Source organism: Eurypyga helias, unplaced genomic scaffold (assembly GCF_000690775.1).
Source record: "Eurypyga helias isolate BGI_N326 unplaced genomic scaffold, ASM69077v1 scaffold3505, whole genome shotgun sequence".
Classification (NCBI taxonomy): Eukaryota; Metazoa; Chordata; class Aves; order Eurypygiformes; family Eurypygidae; genus Eurypyga; species Eurypyga helias.
In genome coordinates this window covers 7384-31688 of record NW_010253239.1, presented here as the reverse complement: position 1 = coordinate 31688, position 24305 = coordinate 7384, and the positions used below count along the sequence as shown (strand labels likewise).

At 39.7% G+C, this 24305-nt stretch overlaps 1 protein-coding gene across 1 annotated transcript in view; it reads right to left on the bottom strand.

Moving 5' to 3' along the window:
• LOC104510363 (von Willebrand factor D and EGF domain-containing protein-like) overlaps positions 1 to 23916 on the bottom strand; it is a gene marked incomplete at its 3' end in the record, with an annotated part of 95753 nt that extends 71837 nt beyond the window's left edge. The window contains exons 1-7 of the mRNA XM_010152591.1: positions 23812 to 23916; positions 20356 to 20445; positions 18943 to 19078; positions 15098 to 15315; positions 12242 to 12315; positions 5099 to 5369; positions 1945 to 2123 (exon numbers count right to left, since the gene is read on the bottom strand). Coding sequence (XP_010150893.1) covers positions 1945 to 2123; positions 5099 to 5369; positions 12242 to 12315; positions 15098 to 15315; positions 18943 to 19078; positions 20356 to 20445; positions 23812 to 23916 — 1073 coding nt within the window. The remainder of the gene's footprint in view (positions 1 to 1944; positions 2124 to 5098; positions 5370 to 12241; positions 12316 to 15097; positions 15316 to 18942; positions 19079 to 20355; positions 20446 to 23811) is intronic.
• Between the last annotated feature and the right edge of the window lie 389 nt (positions 23917 to 24305).

The following is a 24305-nucleotide window of genomic DNA, read 5'->3' as shown; positions in this document are numbered from 1 at the left end:
GGGGGTCTGGGGTGTGGAAAGGATGGAGCCACTGGAAGCCCTGTCCTTCCTCAGAGACATGCACATGTCGACAACACTTCAGTGAGCCAGGATCATAGAATGGTTAGGGTTGGAAGGGACCTTAAAGATCATCTAGTTCCAACCAGGATGTGCCTTCCGTCCCCTGCATACGATGACTAGACTATGATTCCTCTTAGCTGCCCATTATAATCAAGGAAGAACTAAAGGTTTTCAGCCTGAGTTGGATGCTGTTATAGAAAGAGAGTCCAGAATTAATAGCATTGCTGCTGAGTTCTCACAAGATTTGAAAACAGGTTTGAAACATTTATTTTATCTATGTGTTTGAAAATTCATCACTTCTTTTTCTGGATGCTATTTAAGGGCTGGGAGGCTCTGATGTGGTTTTATTGTTTAAAAGTTGCATTGGAAAGCTGATGTTTAAAACAGATCTGTGCCATTCAGAGCCCTGCAGCTGCTTGAGACGGGTATGAAAGAGCTGAACTGCCAGATGGTGAGCACTCAGACTAGCTTCAGGTGCTGGAGAAAATCTAACACGCTCTCAGTGTTATTTAAAGTGAAATTAAAAACAGCAGCAGAAAAATCACCCTCCAGGTTTTGATTTTACTGCACCATTTCTCCGTGGGCGGATCAGAGACCAATCCAGTCTCCTCTGGAGGTGGTCTTAAGCCTTTCCACTGGCTTAGTTGTCTTTTTAACCAGGTGCTGAAGTGTCCTTGAGCATCCATCCTTTGGAGCACTGCAAGGTGAAACTCATCACCCCTCTTGCCCTTCTCACTTAGCAGGAGCTTCTCCTCCTTTCCCTGGAGTATCTCCATCATATGTGCTGAGCCCTAGAAAACTCCTTACTGTTTTACAAGTAAATTCCTATATATTGTGCTTTGGCTTCTGATCTTTCAACAAACTTGCTTTGAACAGGTCCTCCTAAGGATCCTATTAGCCCCTTTTTTTGGTAGTCAGCAGCTGGTTGGTTCTTTCACCAAACTTTCTCCTTTTGCCTTCCCAGAAGCAAGTTCTGACTGATTAGCAGGTTATTAAGAAGTTAAAGACAGCTGTTGACTTCTAAATAGCACAGTGTGTAATGACAGGTCAAAATTGCAATTAAATAGCCATTATTTTGGCCCATTGAATATAACTTGAAAATGATAGAGGTGTTTATTTTCTGAAATTCAATAGGACTGAAATTTATTGTTCCTATGGAATTGCGTTAAGTTCCCATGTACAGATTCAGTGGTATGTTAAGGTGGTTCGCCTTAATTTTCCTTCTTTCCAAACCATGTTTCACAAACAAACCTATACAGTCCATCAAACACATTTTGGTTTTGGGAACAACTATTAGGCATGTTTAGAGTTCAGCATAGGGGTAGGGAGAGATACAGGCATATGTCAGGGTGCCAGACTCCTGGATTCCAGACCATCGGTCTCAGAGATTGCAAGGTTTTAGATCTCACTGTCATCATTAGTTAAGTAGATATTAAGTTTTAGCATGGTACATATATTACCACACTTTGTCAAAATGTAACATTTAATCTATACTCACATATTGTAATTAGTGTTCGGGAATAAAAGAACAAGGGAAATACCAAACCCTTAATTAATCCCTATTGTCAGTTATTTACATTTTGTAGTGTGGGTAAGAACTACATTTTTTTTAACAGCTGAGTGGGATCTTATCACAGCTGTTAACATGACATCACTCGCAAATATAAAACTTCTCTCTCAGTAACTGCTTACGAGCATTGTGCTGGTTGAAAATTAAGCCCTGGTGCTCACGGACTGTAATGGGTCTCCAGGCTTCCCCTGTGAGATTAAACAGATCTCTTGGACAGGCCATGAGGGGGTTATGTAATGAAATAAATCTATCAACATTCCTTAAGACAGTGCTACAGAGCATCTCCCGGGCCAGAATCCTCTCTTGTTTTGTACCTCCACTCCTCTATGAAGTCTTCCTCAGGCATATTGCTCAGGTCATTGTGACCGATCCCGTCAAAGAGGCCACACAAACCTCTGGTGCTGTTGAAGTCACTGCCAGGTATCCTCACTGTCAAACCCATTCCCCACTCACTCATGTCGGCTCGAACAAACGCTCCCGAAGGGAACAGGATCTGAAGAGGCAGAAAAAAACAGTGAATTGAAGCTGTTACCAAGCTTTTTATCCAATAAAAAATTACTCTTTCTATAAATGAAAATATCAAAGTGGGGCGTTAGTGATGGCAGTAATTTAAGATCACTTAGATACAATATTAATATTTATTTGTGCTATTATTTAGCTTGCTTTCAGATTCCATGGTACTGGAATCTGGTAGCATTACATAAATATAAAACTGCACAAGTATTTTCTTTTTAAATTAATAATTACATCCATTGAAGTTTTCCCAGCGGTAAGTTACCAGCTAATTTTTGAAGCGACTACCATGACAATAAGGCCACCCTTGTGTCTTTGCCTGGGAAATCATTTCTTTTAGATAAACTGCCAAGTCTGAAAAACAGCTTTTTTCCCTCTGAAAAATCGTTTCATTTTCCAAGGCTGGATTACCCAAAAAATGATTGTGTTTTAAAGTGGATAAAACAATTTTCTCATTAAAGAACTTGTGGTAGGCTTACACTGACCTTTAAAAGAAAAAAAAAAATTGAGGTTAAGACAAAGAAGTAACTGTGTGGATAATGGATTTTTTCAGATTGGTGTCCCAACCAAATAATAAAAGAGAAAAAAAAAATGTTGAACTTAAATATATTTTTTTTGTTTGCTTTATTTTTACAGGTAAAAAGAAAATGATTCTGAAACTGATCTGTGTCAGGAGCGAGAGCAGGAGCACTCTGTCCTCATATGTAAGTTTAGTTTGGGGTTTTTTTTTGATCCAAAATTAAATGTTTTCAGTTAAGCTTAAGCAGTACATTAAATAGTTGAAAAAATCTCATTACAATAATTTAAAAATATTTATTTTCCTTTTTTTAAGTCACCCTTGTCTGTCTAAGTATAATGTATTCAGCTAAATAATGTCCATTGCTTTTCTTTCTTTCAGTGAGGAATTTTTGGTCCCTTATAAGTTCCTCCCCACCAAATCTATTCATATCTGTGAAGGAGCAATAAGCTTATATTTGTATTTCTGTGCTGGACTCCAGAGTTTACATTTTGGCTGCACTAAATAGTAATCTTGCCCATTTTAGTGTCACAGTCATCATTTCAGGCATGAGAATACTTTCTGAGGAGCTCTCCAAGAGTGAGGTCTTCATCCAGCTGAGCGGGGATGCAACGTGGCACTGATTGCAGTAACAGCCAGGGACACTATGTTTTGAACTTAGGCCCTCTGTGTTTTGATCAGGGCATTTAAAGCACCATTTTTTTAAAAAATATTGGCCTTGGTGAATAATGGAAGTAATCATATAAAACCAGTTCTTTGACTACGTCAGGTCTCGGCTGAATCTCCACCTTGGCCGTCCGTACCTACACCTTGGCTATATGTCTTGCTTCCCAAGGTAAGTTTAAAAAATAGAAGAAAAGGTTCCCCAACATAAAGCTCAACTGTCATGATGAGTTAATATTTTCTTGGTGAGGAAAAAGTAGAGCAGAGAAAACCGAGTTGGCACAGTGCTGGGTAGGATTTGATTTCCTTCTTCAGATAAACATGTGCCCCCTAATTACATGCTTTACTACGGGGGAGAGCATTTCATACAAGTCTGTGTATAAAATCCCTGCAGTTGGGACTGCATGAGCTGCTTCAGTCTTCTGTGTTGTCTGGATTAATATTTCCAAGTGTGGATTTGTTTCAGGAATTCAGAGGGCTGTAACCCTTTCTGCTCCTGCTACCCCAGGCCAGGTGTCCCATTTCCACTGAGTGCCTAACCACTGGCCAGGTTTTCTGTAACCCACCTGGACTTAACGCTGCTGATTGAGACTTAGAATAAGCTGCTTTGAGCCCTCAGTTTGCAGGGATATACAGTGACCGGCTACTGGAAGCTGGATCTTGCACAGAAAAGAGAGTGACTTTAACCCCATTCGAAGCACCAACCTGAGCTGGCTCCTGCGCTGCGTGCGGTTGGCGATGGGCAACTCCTGAGCAAATTGGGATGAGCCGTGCACAGTGCTGGGATCAGGGACCTTATTCATTGCTGTACAATTCCTACAGATTCCCATTCAGAGCAGGGCAGGATGCCCCAGAGGTGTCCTAATTTGTTTCACTGAGACTTACACAAGGTGTAAATGAGAATAGGGATTCCTTGCTAAGATTGTTCTGGTAATAAAGCAGTAATTATATTGCATTCAGTTGCAAAATGAAATGACAGCTTGCTTCCTGCTTTTCCTCTATTCTGTAATTAACAGAGTTTCAATTATTACCTTACCAAGATCTATTCCAAGTGAGATCACAGGCACTCCCTGTGCTGTGCCAGCTCTATTGTGGACCGATCTTCATGCAAAATATTTCCTGGCAATAAATCTCAAAGCTACAACTCTAGGATAAAATTATCTTCTTGGCCATAATTTGTGGCTCTTCTCCTCACCAAAACCCCTGGTGCAGCCTGCTCTTATTCTTTCAGTGATTTCACTGCATTAGTTTGGATAAGTATGTTATGGCCATATATATTTTTAGGCAAATATTTTAAATTATACCAAATGTTGCACATTTGCAGCCCATTTTCATGGCTTTTGGGGACTATCTGGATCTGATTCATATTGTTTCACTCTTCCACTCTGAAACTATATTATTCTGCTACCTGTGATCTTCCCTTGAATATTTATATGGTAAGCTCTGCGAAGAAATTTACTTTATGTGATGCGGTTGGGTAGTGCCTAGCATAAACAAACCGAGAGCGCATTGCCGTACTGCAGAGAGTGAGTAACGATATTGGCACTTCGATACGTCTCTGAGAAATTTCCAGAGATATTTGTTTTGTTTTGTTTTACAGTTTGTTAAACTAACACTTTAACCAGCTTCTTCCCTGCATCTCGTTTTTTAGTACATTTTGCTGCAGGCATTCTTATGGCTCCGAATAGATATTTTTGTAACAACTTCATTAATAATTCAGAAATATTAAACTCACATTTTTAAAGAACAACTAGGGTACTCAAACATCCACGTACTGTTATTTTTCTCCCTCCGTAGGACTTGAGGATTTTGACATGCGGCGATGCCTCAGTGCTTTTGACGTCAAGCTGGGGTCTGCTCTCCCGAAAATGGCCATTGCAGGTGTCCAGCACCACGGTGTCGCCCCCCTCTCGCGCTGCTACGCCGCAGTTGCAGGCGGTGGCGGAGCGGTGGCCTCCGCAATCCCACTGCCGAACGTGCACTTCGAACACCCGCGACGCGCTCCCACACAGAAGGAAGGTGCCGATTTTATAGTTATCGTAGCGCCTAAACAGTAGCAGAGCAAAAGGAGGCTTTAGAGACCCAGAGCACCCACCCGTGATGGCTGTTTGGTGGCGCTAGTATGACAGCGCTCCTTAATTAAGCCAGCGTGGTGGCTGGCCTTGAAGGAGGGAAAAATCCACGTGTGGGGAAGTGTTTCTCTGGCACCATAAGCAAAAGAAAGCCATCGCAGTTACTAGCTGGAAATGAGTAAGAATTCATGAGGAAAGCAAGTAGCTGTCTCCCAGCTGCTGCTATGGCAATGGGCATGGATAAAAAGGATAAACATTTGATAAAAAGCAAATGGGAAAAATTGCCTGCCTCCAGGCCTTAAATAAATATGTTTTGGTTCTAACCAGATGCTTTACAGCATGACATTCTTCAAAGCAAAATCAGTGCTCAAATAACCTCTTCTGTGACTAATCACCAACTTTTACAACACTGACTGTGCCTAGGTGAATACTTCATATGAAAAACTGGAATTCTACTGAAAACCTGTTAAAATGAAGTTCGTTCCCCCCTCAACAACTCCACTGCGAGCACAACTTTCACTCCAAATAGATAGCGAGCACAGTGCAGTGTGTTGAACAATTTGAGACTTTCATTCCCTGTACAAAAAGTCCTTGCTCCACCTGAGTGAGGCCATGAGCAGAACAACTTGATTAACTTGGCAGGTGTGTCCCCTCTGCATGAGCCTGCTAAAACTCCTCCCAGCTGCAGCCCTTTGGGTTTCCACAACAGGACATGCAAGAGGATCCTCCTCTACTTCTCTGTTTGCTCACTCCATAAGCTTGTCTTATTCTTACTCTATTTTATGCTAATGTGATGTATAAAAGTAAAGAAAACGGTAGCTGTATACTCTATATATGATGCTGGAGTGTTCTTCTCACCAGCCAACAGATGCCATGTTTAAAAATGATGGTTTATTCTACTTCCTTTTAAGGCACTGCATTTTGCTTTAAATGTGATTTTTGGGAAATTAAATACAATCAAAACCAGGATATAAGTTTATAAAAATGAACATTATTCTTTTCTACAATAAAAAAGAAAATGTAAAAAAAAATTTACAAAAAATTACACAACAGGACTATTTTTAAGTACTGATATACAAACATCGCTATTTTTTCAGTCTCCTAATGTTTCCTATACAGAGGAACAAATGGCTAAATAACCAAGGTCTTTTAGCATGTATAACATGTCTAGTGGAAGGTGTCCCTGTCCATGGCAGGGGGGTTGGGACTAGATGATATTTAAGGTCCCTTCCAACCCAAACCATTCTGTGATTCTATGTATATATCTGTATTTTATTTCTCTTTCGAATAAAAGCCATAGAAAATTATGTAGCTTAAAAAACAGTAAGAATTTAAACTCCAACTGCTTTTCAGCACTAGAAAACACATTTGAGTCTATCTTTCATCTTGAAAAACTTATTGAAGTTGGCCATAAAGCGATAAGATTTTGAATGGCTCTGTCTCATCTTATTTTCTAATCAGGTGCATAAATCCTAAGTACACTGCACAGATGCTGTTGCTGAGATTGATTAGAACTAAGAACAGCATAAAAAATAGATAATCTCTTTTAACATCAAGTACTAGCTCCATTTGGACATTTTCACAGGAGAGTCATAGGAGACAGGATATTTTATGAGAATCACCTTCCACAGTTTCCTTCAACAGGAGGAGCTTAGAAGGAAAGGTGTTTAGAGATCTTGATGGAAAATAATGTATCAGAATGGCTGTACCCAGACTAATCAGCTGTATCTGGTAAATAAGGTTGTATTAGCATATGCATATAAATATCATTGCAGTTATGGGAGCTATTTACTGCTTAATAAGCATTGCCAGTGGACCCAATCCAACTCTCCTGGAAGTCACTTAAACTCCTTCAATTAAGTCATGGCATAGCTTGCATAGCACATAACAAATCTGCAACCTGCCTAAACTGAAGATTTCAGCTGCCTTTGAGTTACTTGAATGGATAATTGAATGTAGTCAGGTAAACTTTTGAGATGTTTATACAACAGTAATTGCGATAATGATTCTTTGGAAAACATCTGAGAAATTGCTTGTGGAGCTAAAAGCAGGAATAGGGTTACTGGAGTTCTTCCAGGAGGGAGCTCTGTATATCCTTTGTGAATCAGGAGCCATTCCTTGTGTCTGAATTGCCCTCCATGGTGCACTTCCCCATCCTCCTGCCCTCATAGTCTGTAGCAAGGGATGTACTAGGTGGAAAGTGTTTCTGTCCCTCCCCATTCATGTGTTTGGGTTGTTTTTCAAGGAGTACAGCAAGTTCTTGTCCCAGCATGTAGTCATGGCTCAAGTCGTGCATTTAATCCAGGAATTATAAAATGCTCATAAGACTTTGGTTATTACAGTGGGGAGCTATAGGAATAATTTCTGTCAGTTTACTATAAAAAAGGGACAGAAGGGAATCTAAATATATGTAAACAATTGCTGCAAGTAGTATTTCATCAACTAACTCAATACACTTACGATTCATCGAGCTATGCTTCATCTTTTTATTAATTCAGTTCTTATTGTGGTTGCTCCTAAAGTTTTTCCACTACAGTTTTGCCACAAAATAATTTGATTTGTTGACATGTCCCTCTAGGCTCCCTCTTTGTTTGCCAGTGCGAACTACTGTGTGCTCGTTGTGACCCCAGGAAGTGCTGGGTGACACTGGAGGTTGTCGTCCAGTTTCAGAGCGCTCATCACTGGGGACTGACTGTTCTCAGGGCACGAAGCTGTTGGGTCATGTTCAGCAGTCACTGGATGCTTGAAGATGTTCTACAAGAATACATGTAGAACTTCTACAGACCATCAGAAGAACAGTACATCTAGGAGGGCTACCCCCGCCCAGAACTTAGTTGTGCGCTCCTATGATGAGTGCCATCAAAACCCATCACAAGCTGATGGATTTTGTCATTGTGCAGGAATTGATGCCGTTCCCTCTGGGATAATATTGATGGATAGGTTTTGTTAGAGAAATATCAAAAATATTTTCTCTTTTTTAAAGATAAAATGCAAAATAATATGAAAGATATATGTAGTTCACCAATCAAGAAATATTTCCCACTTTATGTTTTGCCTTAAAAGGATTTTCTGCATATTAAGTTTTAAGCTAGTACTTCATATTTAAGAATCTACAATTTATGGCATGAAAAGCTTTTATATTTATAATGTGCCATAACTAGTAATGAGAGCTATACTTTTGCTTTACCAGGCTTTCACATTTGTTTAATTTAGAAGGTACTTTGCTATAAAAGGAAGTGCTCTCTCTGGGTTTTAGCTAGTATAATTAATGCTATTTCACATCTATGCTCCAATATACACAAATTGATTGTGCTTACACTGTAAAATATGACACATTCTGCTTTGATTTTCAGTCACTTCCTTTGGTCAAAAGAATGAAAAGATTACAGGAAAAATATTTCTACAGAAATATATTAGCAAGAGGAATACCAAAAGGGGAGTGTTATCATTAGAAGTCAGGTGTTTCCCTTATCTAATGGATAGCTAACTACCTCAGCTGTAATGTGGGCTCAGTGTGTTAGATCAAAATAATTTAAAATATCGCTAAGTTACACAATGAAGTATTATTATGAAATCTTACAAATCAACTATATATTGAAAATGACCATTTCAGTAGGAAAATTTTACTATCAAAAAATATCTTCCAGTCTTTTGATTTACATGTTGTTTTTCAATTTTCCAACAAAACTGCTGAAGAAATTATTAGAAACAGTATTTTAAAATTAAGTTAAATCTTGATGAGTTTTGCTTTTCATTTAAATTTTGGAAATCAAAAAGATTGCAATTTCTATCTTCACGTTTGCTTTCATTCTTGCTTTTCTCCCTTGTGCTAAATTAGGTTAAATTTTGATGAGTTTTGTTTTTCATTTAAATTTTGGAAATCAAAAAGGTTGCAATTTCTGTTTTTGTGTCAGCTTTCATTCTTGCTTTTTCTGCCTTGTGCTTTTTTCCTTTGCTTCACCATTGCTGATGGGGACATTAATAAAGATAAGCAGCTCTGTGAAAGGCAGGAGCATGTTTACGTGCCTGCCCCTTTGTGTAGAAAACATTCCAACCATTTTGCTGTTGGCGGTGTTCCCCATGTTCAGACTTCTCCTTGCTTTTCATGTGACGGCCCTTCAGTGAGCCATCCCCAGGACTCGAGTGGGTGGAAAGGGTACCAAAGAGACAACTGATTGTCACCCACCCATGGCAGCTCTGCCGACAGCGTTTTGGTCTTAGACAGTCTCCTGGTAAGCTGACCTACAGGCTTTGTGGTGGGACAAATGGATTTCCTTGGGTTATATGGTTTGATGGATGCTCTGCTGTTGATCTCTGGTGTGGTTTTGATAGTTTATTAAGCTCTGTTTGCTGCCATCTTTGTAGACATACAGAGTTGGGTAAAGGCTGCTATTTCCTTCAGTTCTCTTTGCCTAATTCTGGATGTTTCCTTTCTTTCCTGTTTTGCCTGTGTCTAGAGGTCACTTATAGCCGATGTAGCTCCTCATGCCCAAGAGCTGATGCTCCATTCATCCTCTCAGCCTATTGCTTCATAGTCCCTAGAAGATGCTCTTAGCTTTTTCTCATCTCTTGCTTATTTCTGATACTTTTTTATTCTTGATGGACACTTGTGGTGTGAGACCACAAGTTTTTGTGTATTTCTTTCATTCACAATACTTATTGCACGCTTCATTTCAAACACAATTTCACCATGTACCTTTCACAAGCAAAGGGGAATGTTTCAGTTCCACACCTCTGTGCCAGCCTTTGTATTTAGGTTATAGGTTTGCATCAGGAGAGAAGCAGGAATTGCATTCCCCACTTCTTAGATACAGAGCTTTAAAATCATTTGCTAATGTGTTAACACTTTTTGGGTAGTCAGACAGAGAAGTTGCTTAACTGATGTGTAATAGGGTGGCATAATCATTACAATAATTGAAAGAGAAATTATTTACAATAATAAATGGGAATATAAGTAGGAGTAATGGGACTGTGAAATGGTGGGTAAGAAACTTGGCTGAATATCAAGAAGTGATATATCTTAGTGAAATAACCTACTTATTGAGATGGCAGAAACCCCATCAACTTGGCTCATTTAAAGTTACACTGGACAGAGCAGTAATGAACATCCATCCACAGGGAAGAAATGTGCAGTTATTGAGGAGCCAAGCTAATCCTGGGATTTTTCCACGTCAAGTCTGTGCGATTCTGAGTCAGGGCGGCACAGAAGGACAGGCTTTTCACAATTCCTTGTGTCCAAATATGATCATAAATTGCTTAGACGTATTTCTGTGTGCTGTCAATAACAGGGTTGCAAAATGAGTTATTAAAAAAAATGGCTTTATTTTATTTTAGCCATTTTTTCCCATGGAAGCTATGCAAAAATGTACTATGTGGCTGAGAGCGGTCCCCCATTCCCAGAGGCACTTTTCAGTAATTTATGACCTCCTAAACACAACAACCTGCAAGATGACTGTCTGTTCTTAGCCCTGAATCAGAAAAGCATATTTTAGAATATAAATATATAGAGATTTGAAATAATATTATAATCTAGTTTAATATCCCAGAGTTGAAATAATTGCAGATACCATGAGCCATGGGAATGTCTTTGTACCTCTTGTAGCTTTTCCATGGCTTCTACATGACGAGCAAACAAACTTGCTTAAATAAGTGTCTGAGCACATTTAAGATGGTATTCAGCAAAGCAGGCGAGAAACTGGGAAGCCCTAAACGTGCAGAGCTAACCTCCTAGCTGAGACTACCCAGTTTAGGTGATATCTTTATTTGAGGCAGATGTATAACTTTCCATGTAGCCACTGCTTTTCTTCTTCTTTTATCAACAGATTTCTCCAGCTTTGACATCATTTCAGATGCTACCTCCAAAGCGTGCTGAACTGAAATTGGGACATTATGATATCAAAATTAGAATATCATGCCTGCCGAGTCCCTGTGGATGCCGTGCGTCTACAGTCATTGTCTGTGCCATTAGGATGTTAACGGCGGAATGAGAAACCTGTGCTGTGATCTGAAATATGAGCTAGTTTGGATCAAACGTGCTAGTTGCAGTCCTTAAAAACCTAATATGTTAAGTAGCCGGGGTAAATAGATTAAGGAAATTAACTGAAGAAAAGTTCTGTGCAACACAGGTGGTGAAACACAAAGGTACCACCAGTGGGTCAATACATCTTTACACAACTTGTTGCTGGATAATGCAGGAGGATATCGGGATGGTACAGGAGGGCATACAATTTTATTTTTTTTTTGATATTCACCACTTATAATTTCTGGACTTCTTTTATCTGAGGCAGTACAGCCGATTTTTTGGGGGTTTTTTGGTTAAGATCATCACTGTCAACTCCATGCAGGCATGCAGCTGGGCATAAATCAGCTCTGGGAGTAGAGGAATGCAAGAGCATCCTTGGGGTGAGCAGCTTTGCATCAGATGTTGCTGAACTGCTGGGGAGGACCAGGCTGTCCCTGCCTGCTGTGCTGCTACAGGGACCCAATGGCTCACTTTGGAACGGGGGTGTTGTTGGCACGAAGCCATAGGGTGTAGACACCCTCTCAAAGCCAGTAATGATGTTTCTGTTTGAAGAACTGTTTGGAATCTGACCTTTGTCTGGTAGAAATTAATTCAGACTCAAAACCATTGCTGCTTCAAGATTAATCCATTTCCAGTCCTTTTGTTAAAAGGAGCATAAACAGCTGGAAGGAACGCACATATATTATTGGACCACTACATTAATCACTACAAGTAAACTGGTATAACGCTCTTTTGATATTCTAATGTAAAACCAAATGCAAGCTACATCCAGAAACTGAAAACTGCAGTAATTGAGCCAAATTATTTCAAAGTAGGATACTCACCATCCATCAAATGTGATAATGTGTGGATCAGTGAAAGAGTAGCAGTTCCCTGTTGGGAGGTCTTGAACTCTGACCTAGTTAAAATGAAATGTGTAATGAATACAGTCTACACAGCAGTTTTTCTTCATTACTGTTCCTCACAAAACATTAGGGGCAGGATTCATGTGTCAAGTACAAACTAAAAGCTGACTTCTAAAACATGATTGCGAATGGGTACAAAATAGGCATTGCTTTCAAACAACGGAGTTTAATCACATGCAATAAGGCAGTTCAAAGTGTTCCTATTCCACCTGATGTAATGCACTGTCTTTCTTTACCTGCTAAAAAAGCAAAGCATTTTTATGAAATATTTTGCTAAGAAGTAGATCATTCACTGAAATTATCAAGAGAGTAGAATGCTCATTAATTTTCACTAATTTTACTGCCTAAAGTATGGTGTAAGGTATGCAGTAATTAAGTAGTATTAGCATATTTTGGTAGTAATCACTGCCTGTCCCCCAGTTTGACCTTAAATTCCCTGATATGGCATATGAATGGCTGATTTATATATTTGATGTGAAGGTTATTGGTTGGGTACTGGTGATGAGGGCCCAAATCAAGCTGGATCTGTCTGCTTTCAGCATCCAAATAAAAAAGGCTCTACTCCAGTGACAGAGACCTTCAGCTGCATCAGGTCTTGGTTACCTGGGCACAAGCTGCGTCGCAGACAAGGTCTGAGAGTCTTGGCATCCTGCAAGGAACAGATATGCTTCCAAAAGCCAAAGGTAGGGAAACTCCCTCTGAAGTAGCAACGCCTGAATTATGGGCAGTGCGGGTCTGCTTTGCCACGTCTGCTCAAGATTATGTTTATTCTGCCCTCTGATTCTCAGAAATGCCAGACTGAATTGGGTAGTGATTTGTAATATGAAGAGCTCCCGGTCATACCAGTGGAGTGATGCAATATTATGGTTTTCCCATATCCAGCCTGCCAGGCTGATTCCTTGGCCAGGGCTGTTAATTCTTTGCTTGCTCTTTGCCCATGAGAAATCCAGTTAGTTCTGCCACAATCCATGGAGCGGGAAAGAAGAACGACCGCTATATCCTTGTGTGGTCTTTCAGTGACAAAGCAGAACTCAGCTTTTAGGAACAGTGGTAAAATTAAATAATTGAGTAAGAGGGTGAACTTAGAGCCACATACCCTGACAAAATTCTTCACCTGTGACAATACATCAGATGTATTTCAAAACACCCCTTAACTATCACAGGGAGACACTACTCCCACCAGTGTCTCGCATCCCAAAATATTGGAATGATGGTCTTAAGGAACCAAAAACTGAACACCTCTTTGTGTTCAAAATCAGTATTTTGAACTGAGGTCAATTGTATCACTTGCATCTACAGTGCGATATAAAGTGGTGTCTCAGAATTTTCCAATTTTTTCCACAGCTACAACCTTCCTAAGTTGCACAGAAAAATCCATGTGGCCCTTTTTGCTCTGCTTTTTTCTTGCATGACACCAGCAGAGGATGCAAGTCCTTGTTGTTGGCAGTCTTAGTCTTCTGAAGAAAATCACTTTATCAGGTGCCTGAATGTGTCAGGATATTCTGTCCAGCATTCCTATTCAGTTTTCAGATAAATCAAAAGTAATTGATCAAGTCTGAAGAACTAAAGATTATTTGGATTTTAATATATGGACTTTTTTCTTGACATGTTGCAGGAACTGTGTTACTTTAATGCCTTTAATTAACTGCAAAGCAGCAGTGGGGAAATGAGGGGGGAGAAAAGGTAATGCCTATTATATTTCCGCAGATCAAGTTTTAACTGAGATAGAATTTATTATTAAAATTGATTAATTCCATTTCACACTTGCTACATTTTCATATCTTAATGGAAGCATTTGTAACTTCAAGAAAAAATATGGCTATATGAGGGTACTACATGGAATTAGCTGCAATTTCTGATTTAAGAATCTTAAAAAGTTTAAAAGAAGCCTATGCTGGAGAGGAAAGGATATAGTCACGTGCTGGGAATTTTACCTTTGAAGACAAAAATTCTTTTGGTCCAGTTTAATCTCATTCTCTCATGATCCAATCCACAAAAATCAGGGCACTGGAATTATAGATTGCATGGGGGGTTTGTTTTTGGTTACTTAAAATATACCAGCTTGGATGTGCCACTGCTCTGAGAAATTTAGCTGAGTCAAATCCGTGTCCTGGTTTATTCTCTCGGGCAGTGGGATTATGGCTCTCAAACCTCCCAGCCGAGGCCTTGAAACAACTTCACAGACAACGGGCTGGTCCCTGCTCACACACTTCTTTCTAGGCAGAGAAAGCATGGCTTGCCTTCCTGATTGATTCGTATTACTTTCATTTTGGACATTTTGTACAGGGATAAATGAAGAGATGGAGCAGGGGTGTGTGTCGTTGGAGGTGTCCCAGTGATTCCTGGCACAGTCACAAATTGATCACGGTGCTGCTGAGTCCTGGTCCTTTCTCATTACAGAGGCACTCTCTTTCCTCTGTTTCTTTCAGAGGCTGTTCTCCAAAACCTTGGTTTTCCCTCTCCCCCTTTTCAAAAAGATGCTAATTCCCCAACCCAGGTTCTCCTTCTCCTCTTCTAGCACACACAAGCATGCCTGGTTACATCTATAATCCAGCTGTTGGCCGTACCAATGCATTAACTAATAATTAAACCTAAGTTTGTTACAGCAAAAAGCTTCACTTGTTAATTTTCTTGGCATATAAAGAGGTTGTTTTGGTTAACTCTGCTGACAGCAGTACCCAAATATTTATATGGCTAACATTTATAATTGTTCTCTGCAATACAAACCCTCTCATTTAAATTTGACACTTTTTCCAAGTTATTTTAGGACCCGACCTTCACATCCTTTGGTGTGTAAGACCTCCAAAGCAAATCTGTCCATCCGACTGGCTCAGCTCGGATGCGGCTGATGCGGTTCCCGTCCTGAGCGAAGTCTGTCACGGCTGTCACTGTCAGTGCAGCTGCTGCACAGCTGCTTTCCGAGCAGGGTGACCGCAGCAGATCCACCTGGCATGCCGAAAGGGCGATGTCTGGGGGCCCCAGTAATTGGCTATCTAAAATGAACATGAAGACTGAGTCTGAAAAGAGTTATCCAAACAGTTGCCCGTGCCCTGTTTACCATCCAACACAGATGTTTCACATTCCTGGATACACATGCTTTGAAACCAGATGGGTTTTGCAGGAAGGCAGTTGTGACTGACTCAATCTGGCATCTCTCTGCACATTTTAGTCTGCTTCCCACGCCCCTACCCTGAAGTAGATGGTTTGCTAAAACTCAGTGGTGCTTTTCTTTCCACAGGTGCTAATGTTTCTGGAATGACAGTCTTATCTTTATGGGTCCATGCCCAGAGAAAGAAGACAAGCAGTTTTCATGACAAAGGAAGAGATGAGCCTGTGTTTCTGGAAAACATTTATCTTTCACTAGCTTTATTATAAGGAGGTATCTGTTGGGAGTTATTTAATTTAAAATAAACAGAATTTTTGACCTGGAATAGAAGGGTTCTCAAGCCGGTTTTTAGTGAACTTTGGATCCATGACAGAAGGCAAATGTAGCAGATTTGTATTTGTATTTTTGGCTTAGCTAAGTTATGGTTTAAGATCTATGATCTTAACTTTCCAATCTGTAAAAGGATGGTAGTTTTATTTCTATCTTTCATAGAGGCATTGCGAGGATTAATTCACTAGAAGAATGTTGAAAAATAATGAGCTACGGTGGTACTGGCTATGTGAGTATCTGTGATGGGTAGGGAAGTGATGGGTGGTGACAAAATCAGTATGGCAATGGCAACCCAAGGCATTCATTCAGATGTGCCTCAGCACATCGTATTTTTCCTAAAGGAACCTCTTCTAGCAGCAAGACTGGTAGTGTCCATCTCTCCTGCGTCCTGACCACTCATGCTGAGGTCTCAGGTAAAGGCCAGCCCTGGATTTTTCTTTCTGTAGATGTGTTTTTTTATTTACAAACACTGAATTATGATAACATTTTTTTCTCAGCCACCTGGTCTGCATTTTACATAGTCTGTATCTGCTCCTCAAGAAGTCACCCAACCCTTCATGAATCCTTTGGTGGGTAAAAAGGGAAATCATGGCCCTACTGAAGCCAGTCAGAATCTCCCTGCTGACTTCAGGACCTCCAGAGTTTGTGCCGAGTATTTAGTTTTCTGTCCTGGATCATTAACTGCGAGCTGATAAGAACAAAGTTCTAGAAATGATGGCAATGTAATTAATCTGATATGAAAATAAGTGATTTTCATATCAGATTTCCCATTTGTAGAATTGGTTAATAATTTATAAGAGATGGCATTCAAGAATTTCAAGATGGCATTTTCTAACATGATGAAATAACCAGTGTTGTATTCCTTATGGAAAAGAGTCATAAAATAGAATTTAAATTAACCCTGTAGAGTTCTATAGGAACTGAACTAAAAGCCTACAAAAATTAATAACATATTATCTCTCATATAAAATCCTTAAAGGCTGCCTCACATCTTCTAGAAAAGTCCTGGCTCATTTTCAGGGTTCTGGTATCAATTAAATTGGAGGTTTCCGTGAGGAATAGTTATTGCCATTACAGCCCCATGAGCTGTGCTCACAACCCAGAACAAAAGTTTAAAATCAAAGAAAATCATCTTGTCAAAATAGTAATGATAAACTTAACAGAAGCTGAACTCCAGTGGCTCTGCTGTGCCTTGGCATTCATTATGATATTGTCTGAACTTAGAGAGATATTTCTGTGCTTGTAATTAGCTTTCTTATCACTTATTCCCTACATAATTAGCACAACAGTGCTGTTATATGGATTTAGTCAGACAAGGAGCTTGTCAGTTAATTTATTCAGTATAAGTAAATCTCAGCTAAATATGTTTCTATTTTCAATTTATAGCATGGTGGCCGACATTTTTCAGAAGCCCACAGTGTTCCTTTGGATAAACTAATGGATCCTAAAGACAATAAAGACAAAAAACTAACGTGCTGTTATGCAAACACCCACAGCAGATACTCAGCCTTAAGTATATCCAAATATCTCAATTGATCATAAATGGTCCAAGTGTCATCCAAGGAAATAGCCTCAGCATGGAGCAATCAAGGGCTAGAGCTGGTTGCTAGTTTAAGCGGCAGAAATGAGTTGATTATAACTAACAAAAATCTTCCATTTCACTGGCAAGTTCCCCTAAAGATTAGTTAGCTGGTTGAGTTGTGTCTCCATCCTGGGACCTCTTGGCACCATCATGTCAAGCCCACTGACAGCTTGAAAATAAGGCTGCTTCTTACAATCTTGGCTCCCATGTTTCTTCCAGTCAAATGCATGTTGTGGGGTTGGAGAAGACCCTGTCAAGAGGTCAGCCTCGGCCTAATCTGTCAAACCCAGCCTCCCCTGCTTGAGAGCTCCTGGACTATGCATTCATTCTCATTGAGATGTTGAAAGGCTTTATCAATGCCTAAGAAAACGGGAGTTAAAAATTTACCTTGGTAGGTTATGTGACTAATTCTCATTTGATCCTCATAAACGACAAGTGTCTAAGATGCTTAAAGGCTATGGGGATGTCACACCACACGCCAGCCTGTGTTCTTAGCTACCTCAATATCTAAGAAAATATGTTCCCATGAGCTCAGCGGATGTTTGCCTGATGGACTGGCAGAGACTGTAAGCCAAGAGCAATATGTAGAACAGAGCAGCACTGAGCCATGGAGAAATGCAAAGTACTCCACATACCAGAGCCAACACAGCTGCTGGAACCATAAGGTGCCGTTCAGTTTAAGATCACTCTGTTATGATACCATTTGAATTATTTTTTTCTTCTGTCTAAGCACTTGGCTGATGATGGAGAGAGAAAGGAGAGGGATTTAGAAAGGGAAAAATATCAGGGTTTTGCCAACATTTTTTTCTTGTTTTTAGCAGGTTTTTTATGGGTAGAGAAACTGTGGCTGCAATCCTAACTCTAAATATTTTCTCTGAGTCACCTATGGTAGAGAAATAAATGCCTTGTTAGAAAAAGGGTTGGGTGTTCTATCTAGTGCAAATGGAAAGTAAATACACATATGTGCCCCCCTTGGTTAGGCATGATATTCCAACACATTAACCTGAGAAAAGCTTTTACTGATAAAAGGTCAAAAGAATTTTTAAAATAACATTATCAATGTTTTCAAGTAAAAAAAAAAAAAACAAACCACAAAACAAAAAAAGCAACCTTTAGAAAGAGAATAATATATAAGCATAAGAATGGGGTTTTTTCTTCTGTATTAAGTTAGACAAAAGCTGTGAGCCAGCAAGAGAAAGAAAAAAAGTCTTCAGTACACATTTACTGAATAATAAATCTTCAGGTGAGCTTCTTATTGATAATTAATGAAATTATTCTACCTAAGACGATTGCTGCTACAAAAAACTTAAAATGGAATTTTATATTCCTGGAATTTAAAGTAAGTTCTTCTACTCATAGTTATTTCATCCATAAATCTCAATGGACTACCATTCAGGATGTTGCTAGTCAGAATTTTTAATTTTTTTCTGAAAAACCTTAGTGATATTATCATCTAGTTTCTATTGCAAGCAAATATATGGCCTAGTTTGTTGATTTTATGCTGTCCTTTGTTGTCTTGTAAGTCTCACAATTTCTGTTGGAATTCATTGTAACATAAATAAATAATCACATTGATTTGATGACGATATATAAAACTCTTACCCAAATCCTCAGTACTTAGCTGTAGAGTAATTTTACAGGAATCATCATGCCCAGGACAGGCAATGGGTACAGTACTCAGAATGGTCAAAACATGCTCTTTGCCATCCTCTGCAATTTGTAACGATTCTGGTAAAAACTGGAAATAAGAAAATAGTTTTTAGATCATTTTGACAGATTAGTTAGGCAATACTGATATTTATGAAACTGAGTGTTTTTAATCAATTATTAAAAGATATAATTGCTTGTAAAATAATAATCATCTTCATAATAATCCTCATCATATTCTTTGTAATAATGTTCTTTAACTCTTTAAGGTGGAATTGTTGTTAAAATAACAACCTTGGCAATTAAGAAAATGTTTGCAGTTGTCATATATAACGTCTAATTGCTTCTCATCTCCTAATTTCAAAACACGTTTTTATGAAGCCTGAAAATAGTATGATACCATGGAATTTATGAATTTTTAATATCCCTGGTTAAAAGAGCTCCTATTCCAATGCACCAGGAGAAATACCAACAATATTCATGGCCTAAAGTATGGCATTACCTCATGGTCACGGACTCCATGCTTGTGCTCTGCCCCAGGTGCAAAGTGCATTTTTTGCCCGATTCCTCTTTCCTGCTGTAGCAGGAAGAAGGATTTCTCTGCGCATAATGTATTACAGTTTCGGCGGGTTGTGCGCCAGGGAGAGAGCTCAGGTTATGCCATTCCTGCCTGTTCTCCTAGGGCAAGATGAGAAGCAGCACTCGGGCATAGTCAGAAATGGGAATTTCCGTTCCCCGGGAAATTTTGACATTTCCAAAAAAACCCAAAACTGTTCTTCAAACATCACACAGAATGAGCTGCCAGATTTTTCAAACACCATTCGTGGAGGCAGGAAGCTTAGATACTCAGATGATCTCCAATTCTCCTGGACTGCCAGACTGAAAGGCTAATCCTCGAGTAGGATAAAACCTGTTCTTTGCATTCAGCATGAATTTGACTTCAGCAATTTGGTTTTTGTAGTGACTGACCATAAGAAGATGATGGATAAAAATTAATTTTGGTCCTCACTTTGTTCTGGTTTAGTTACAACAAAATTCTGCATCTTTGTAGGTGTGTCTTCCCATTATGCATAACCACCAGAGTACTTGGGGGTGTATTTACTGGAAGATGTAGCTTTGCACATTCTTTATGGTGCATTAGTGCTAACACCTGCACACGGTGATGATGGGTGCTTTAGGGGTGTTTTACAAACAGACTGAAAGCCATATAATTTATTAAGACATTTTCTCAAAGTGAACATAAAAGCAGCACTGGTTATGATGATCAAGGCTTATGTTTTTGTGTCTTGTTTTTCAAAGCATGTCAGATAATGTATAAATATTCCCCAGGGATATGCCAAGTCAGTAAATCAGGGCCATCAGCATTACCTTAATCCCAGCATAGAAACCCTTGCTCTCTTCAGGCAACGACTGCTGCTCACGAGTGTCCCTCGTAAAAGTGGTGACAGCGCAAAAGACCTGTAATAAATAAACAGCATATTCTATAGCTTTTCTTGAACAAAATTCATATAATTATGCATCTTTCTGATGATTAGAGTTGATAAGCTTTATTTTCTACTGTTGCAACATATTTTGGTGTTTATGCTTTAAAAATGTTTATGCAGAAATCTTGGATTTGGAAGAATTTTTAATACATTTAATAGGCAAAGAAACATGGCTTCTGTCTCAAAAATTAATAATGCTGAACGCTTACAGTGTGTTTTCTTCTGCAGTTTATCAAGCACCTTGGTTAGCAATATTAACTCATTTTAATTAGAGAGAATGACATTGTTCATAAACATTACTGTCCGGATTTAGGTCAATAGCCCTTGGGATCCCAGACTTCAGTCTGTCCACTGGATCAAATATTCTCCCTCTCTACCATGTTGGTAAGCAGTTTTTTTCATTTAAATTAGTTTGACAGTCATCCAGTCTCAGGAAATGTGTCAGCAATGTACGATTTTTTTTTTAATTATTACTATTTCTTTATAAAAGATGATGCAGGTGTGCCTACAAGTTTTATACTGTAAAAAAAAAAAAATCCCCCAAAACAAAACAAAAAACACCCCACCAAACACAATGTACCAGGCCATTTATGTTTTATTCCTAGCACAGTCACGCAACCTTTATCTCTGCTGAGCCCGCACGCCATCTGCCATCTCAATGTTTCATTGGTTTCAGAAAGCCCAAACTGCTAACATCATTTCTAGGATCATAAGATTAAACTACAGAAATTTTCCTTAAAGCAAATGACAATAGGCTCTGAAACTGTACTTCTGAATTTTTTTGGTTTGTTTTGTTTCTTCTTGGAAATAGAGTAACAGATTGTGACATACTAAATCAATTCCAAATAGTCAGATGGCATATTTATAGTTACTGCCTTTTTTAAGCCTCGAGTAACCCATGAGGAGGAAGTGGACCAATCTAATTTATTTTCCATTGTGATAAACTCCTTTGGATGGATTTTCCAGCATTACTGACCAGCCGTGCTGCCCTCAGTACCTCTCACCTTCCAGCTCAGGCACCATCCTCATGACCAGTAGCAATGAAACAGGCTCCAACCCAAGATATTCCCAAACTGACACGGTCATATGGGCATGAGTTGCATAGCACTCTGGAATATTTCTTTGAGCACCCTAAAAATCCCTCTTCATTGCCATGCGGTCATGAATTTCATCCAGACTGAAGAATCCTCTTTCCCAGCACACGACACAAATGTCGCACCAGCAACACAGCATCGTTTGTAAGGCTATGGGGAAAATCAAGTGTTTTCTGTGCCCTGCAAGTGGATCATTCCCAGTCCAGGTCCATTCAAGATTCATGTGCTTGTTGGGCTGTGCTCACCTTCATAAGATTTCTCACTCTTGCTGACAACTTCAGCCCATTTGCCCAATGAAAATGGTGTTACTTGTTCCATTAACTAGATGGAAGCCTTGCCGTCGTACTGGGTGTGCTGGGGAATAAAAAGACACACACCTCACAGGGATTCTTTACAGTTAAAATTCCTCAGACACTTCGTAGTTAGCCAGTTTGCCTCATCATCTCAAGGTAATAGTGCCCTGTTATCATTAGATATTTATTGTCTCCAAGCATTCCCTAAAGGCTCATGTTCAGCTTACAAAGTTTTCAAAAAAGTTCTTCTGCTGGGAAAGCAGAAGGCAAGTGTTGATCTTCCTGCTGCTGCTTCTCTTACAGATGCCATGGGTAGAGCCTGCAAAATCGGGATCTGACAAGGTGGTGACACCAGAGAAAGAGTTCACATAACCTATATTCCCCCTAGTTAGAAAAAAAACCTAACCCAACGATCCCCTTGCAGGGGAGCTCATTGAGCAAATCCCATGCACCTGCATTGCAGATACTCAATTTACACTGCGTGGGCTGTTTGCACTTTTGGCTTTGATGCTTTTTACCAAAATATTCACAGGTAGACAGCCCCCTGAGCACACCATGCAGAACGTTCCTGCCAAAGAGGGAGCTGTAATGAGAGGCAGCAGGGCTGCATGCGAGATTGCCCGGCGCCGACAGAGGCATCTCCTTGTGATCTTCCCCAAAGTGACATTCTGGGAAATGTCAGACCCAACTTCATTCCCTACAAGCATTGTATTTTCTCACATATATATTTTAGAGGTATATTTTATTGATAAAGCACTGAACACTAAAATAAAAAATTACTCTGTAACAAGTATCTCAGTACACTGAGGTATTCTTAGACTATCAGTCCGTTCCAGTTCTATCTTCAGCACTTTTGGAGATTAACACAAACTTTGCAAATTCAAAATGTACGGACAGCAGTCATGAGTTACATTTTATTTCTGTCTTTTATATCATTCCTTCCCTTGTAGTGCCTTTACCTTGTTAGGTGCACACCACTTCACAATCAGCAGCTGTGTTCATCGGCTACTGAGCTACAGGTTGACAGTTTGTCACATAATTATTATGATAGTCACTCTGAGGCAGGTGTTTTTTTTTGCCTTCAGCTAAATACAAGCTCTTTTTCTCCAGTTCAGTAATCAGCTTTTTTTTCTTTATATTCTTCTTCCTGTCCCTCCCCCATCTCAGGATGCAGCCTTTTTAAAGCAGAGATAAAAGCATCACTGACAGCAGTACGCTGATGGCCGTGACAGGTTAGGCAGTACTTTTCAACAGACTCATTGAATCTGTTAAAAAAATCAACTTATAATTTTCCATCATCCCTTTTAAAGAGACAGAAATGTAAGGGTGCTCTCAGGTAGGATGACTGGACTGCTTCTGGGTATGGGCTGCTCCCATTGCCCTGTGTGCCAGCAGATCTTCCCATTGGGTGGAAAACTACTTTTATGCTCAAAATTTTGATACAAAAAAGCCCTAGTAGCTAAGAATTTTCTCCTTTCCTGTGTGTTGGAGCAGTTTTCCACCCTTACGTGGACTCAATCAGATTCCTTCCCGCTTTGCCGTAAACCTATGAGCAGCGATTTTAGCTAAACGCAGAATTTTGTGATTAATTTGGTTGGGGTCAAGTAGTTCTGTGAAAAAATTTGAGAGACTATTTTAATATTAGGACCTGTTACTATTTTCAGAAATTTTCCTCCTAACAACTTGCACATCAAAATATTGTGGGTTTTTTGGGTTTGAGTCTGGGGTTTTTTTGGGGTTTTTTGGTGGGGTTTTTTTGTTTGTTTGTTTTTACTGGGGTATCAGAATCCAAAGATCCCCCAAATCAGTTGTTTATACTCCTTTTGAAGATAAACCTGCCTCCAGTTTCCCCCTTTTCATGCCTGTAATTACTTCTGGATGTATCACAGGGATCACCTGTGGCAGCTTGAGCATGTAGTGAGAGATGTGGAGCCAAGGGCAGAGACACAAAACCTCAACGAACGTTTCATCCACATTTGCTTCCATCTTCAAAGGTACCGCGCTTGGAGGATGGGGGGCACAGAGGGGGATGCTTGTCAGCACGTCCAGGATGGCCATGCTTCCAATTTCATCAGCCTCTCCCAGCCGTGCTCAGATAAAAGGTTGGGTTCCCAAGAGCAAAACAGGAGATATTTTTTTTGTGTTGAAAACACATCCCTGCACTTCAGTCAGGTACCTCTGAAGGCTCCAAGGTTTGTCAAGCAATTCTGGGAGCTCTTAGAAAGGCCAAACTCAGCTGTAAGGCTTTCTGGTAGAAATGCTGCCACCACTCATCTGAACAGCGTGTCAGTGGCAACAGCACTTTTCCTCAAAAGAGGGAGAGCTAGCAGATGGGATTACTGGGTTGGGGTCTGCCCATCAGGACTGCTCATGTTTTCTACTGAAATAGACACCAGGGAAGACAGACAAATGCAAATGCTGGTCCCTGGCTGCAGTCCCTGCTTCCG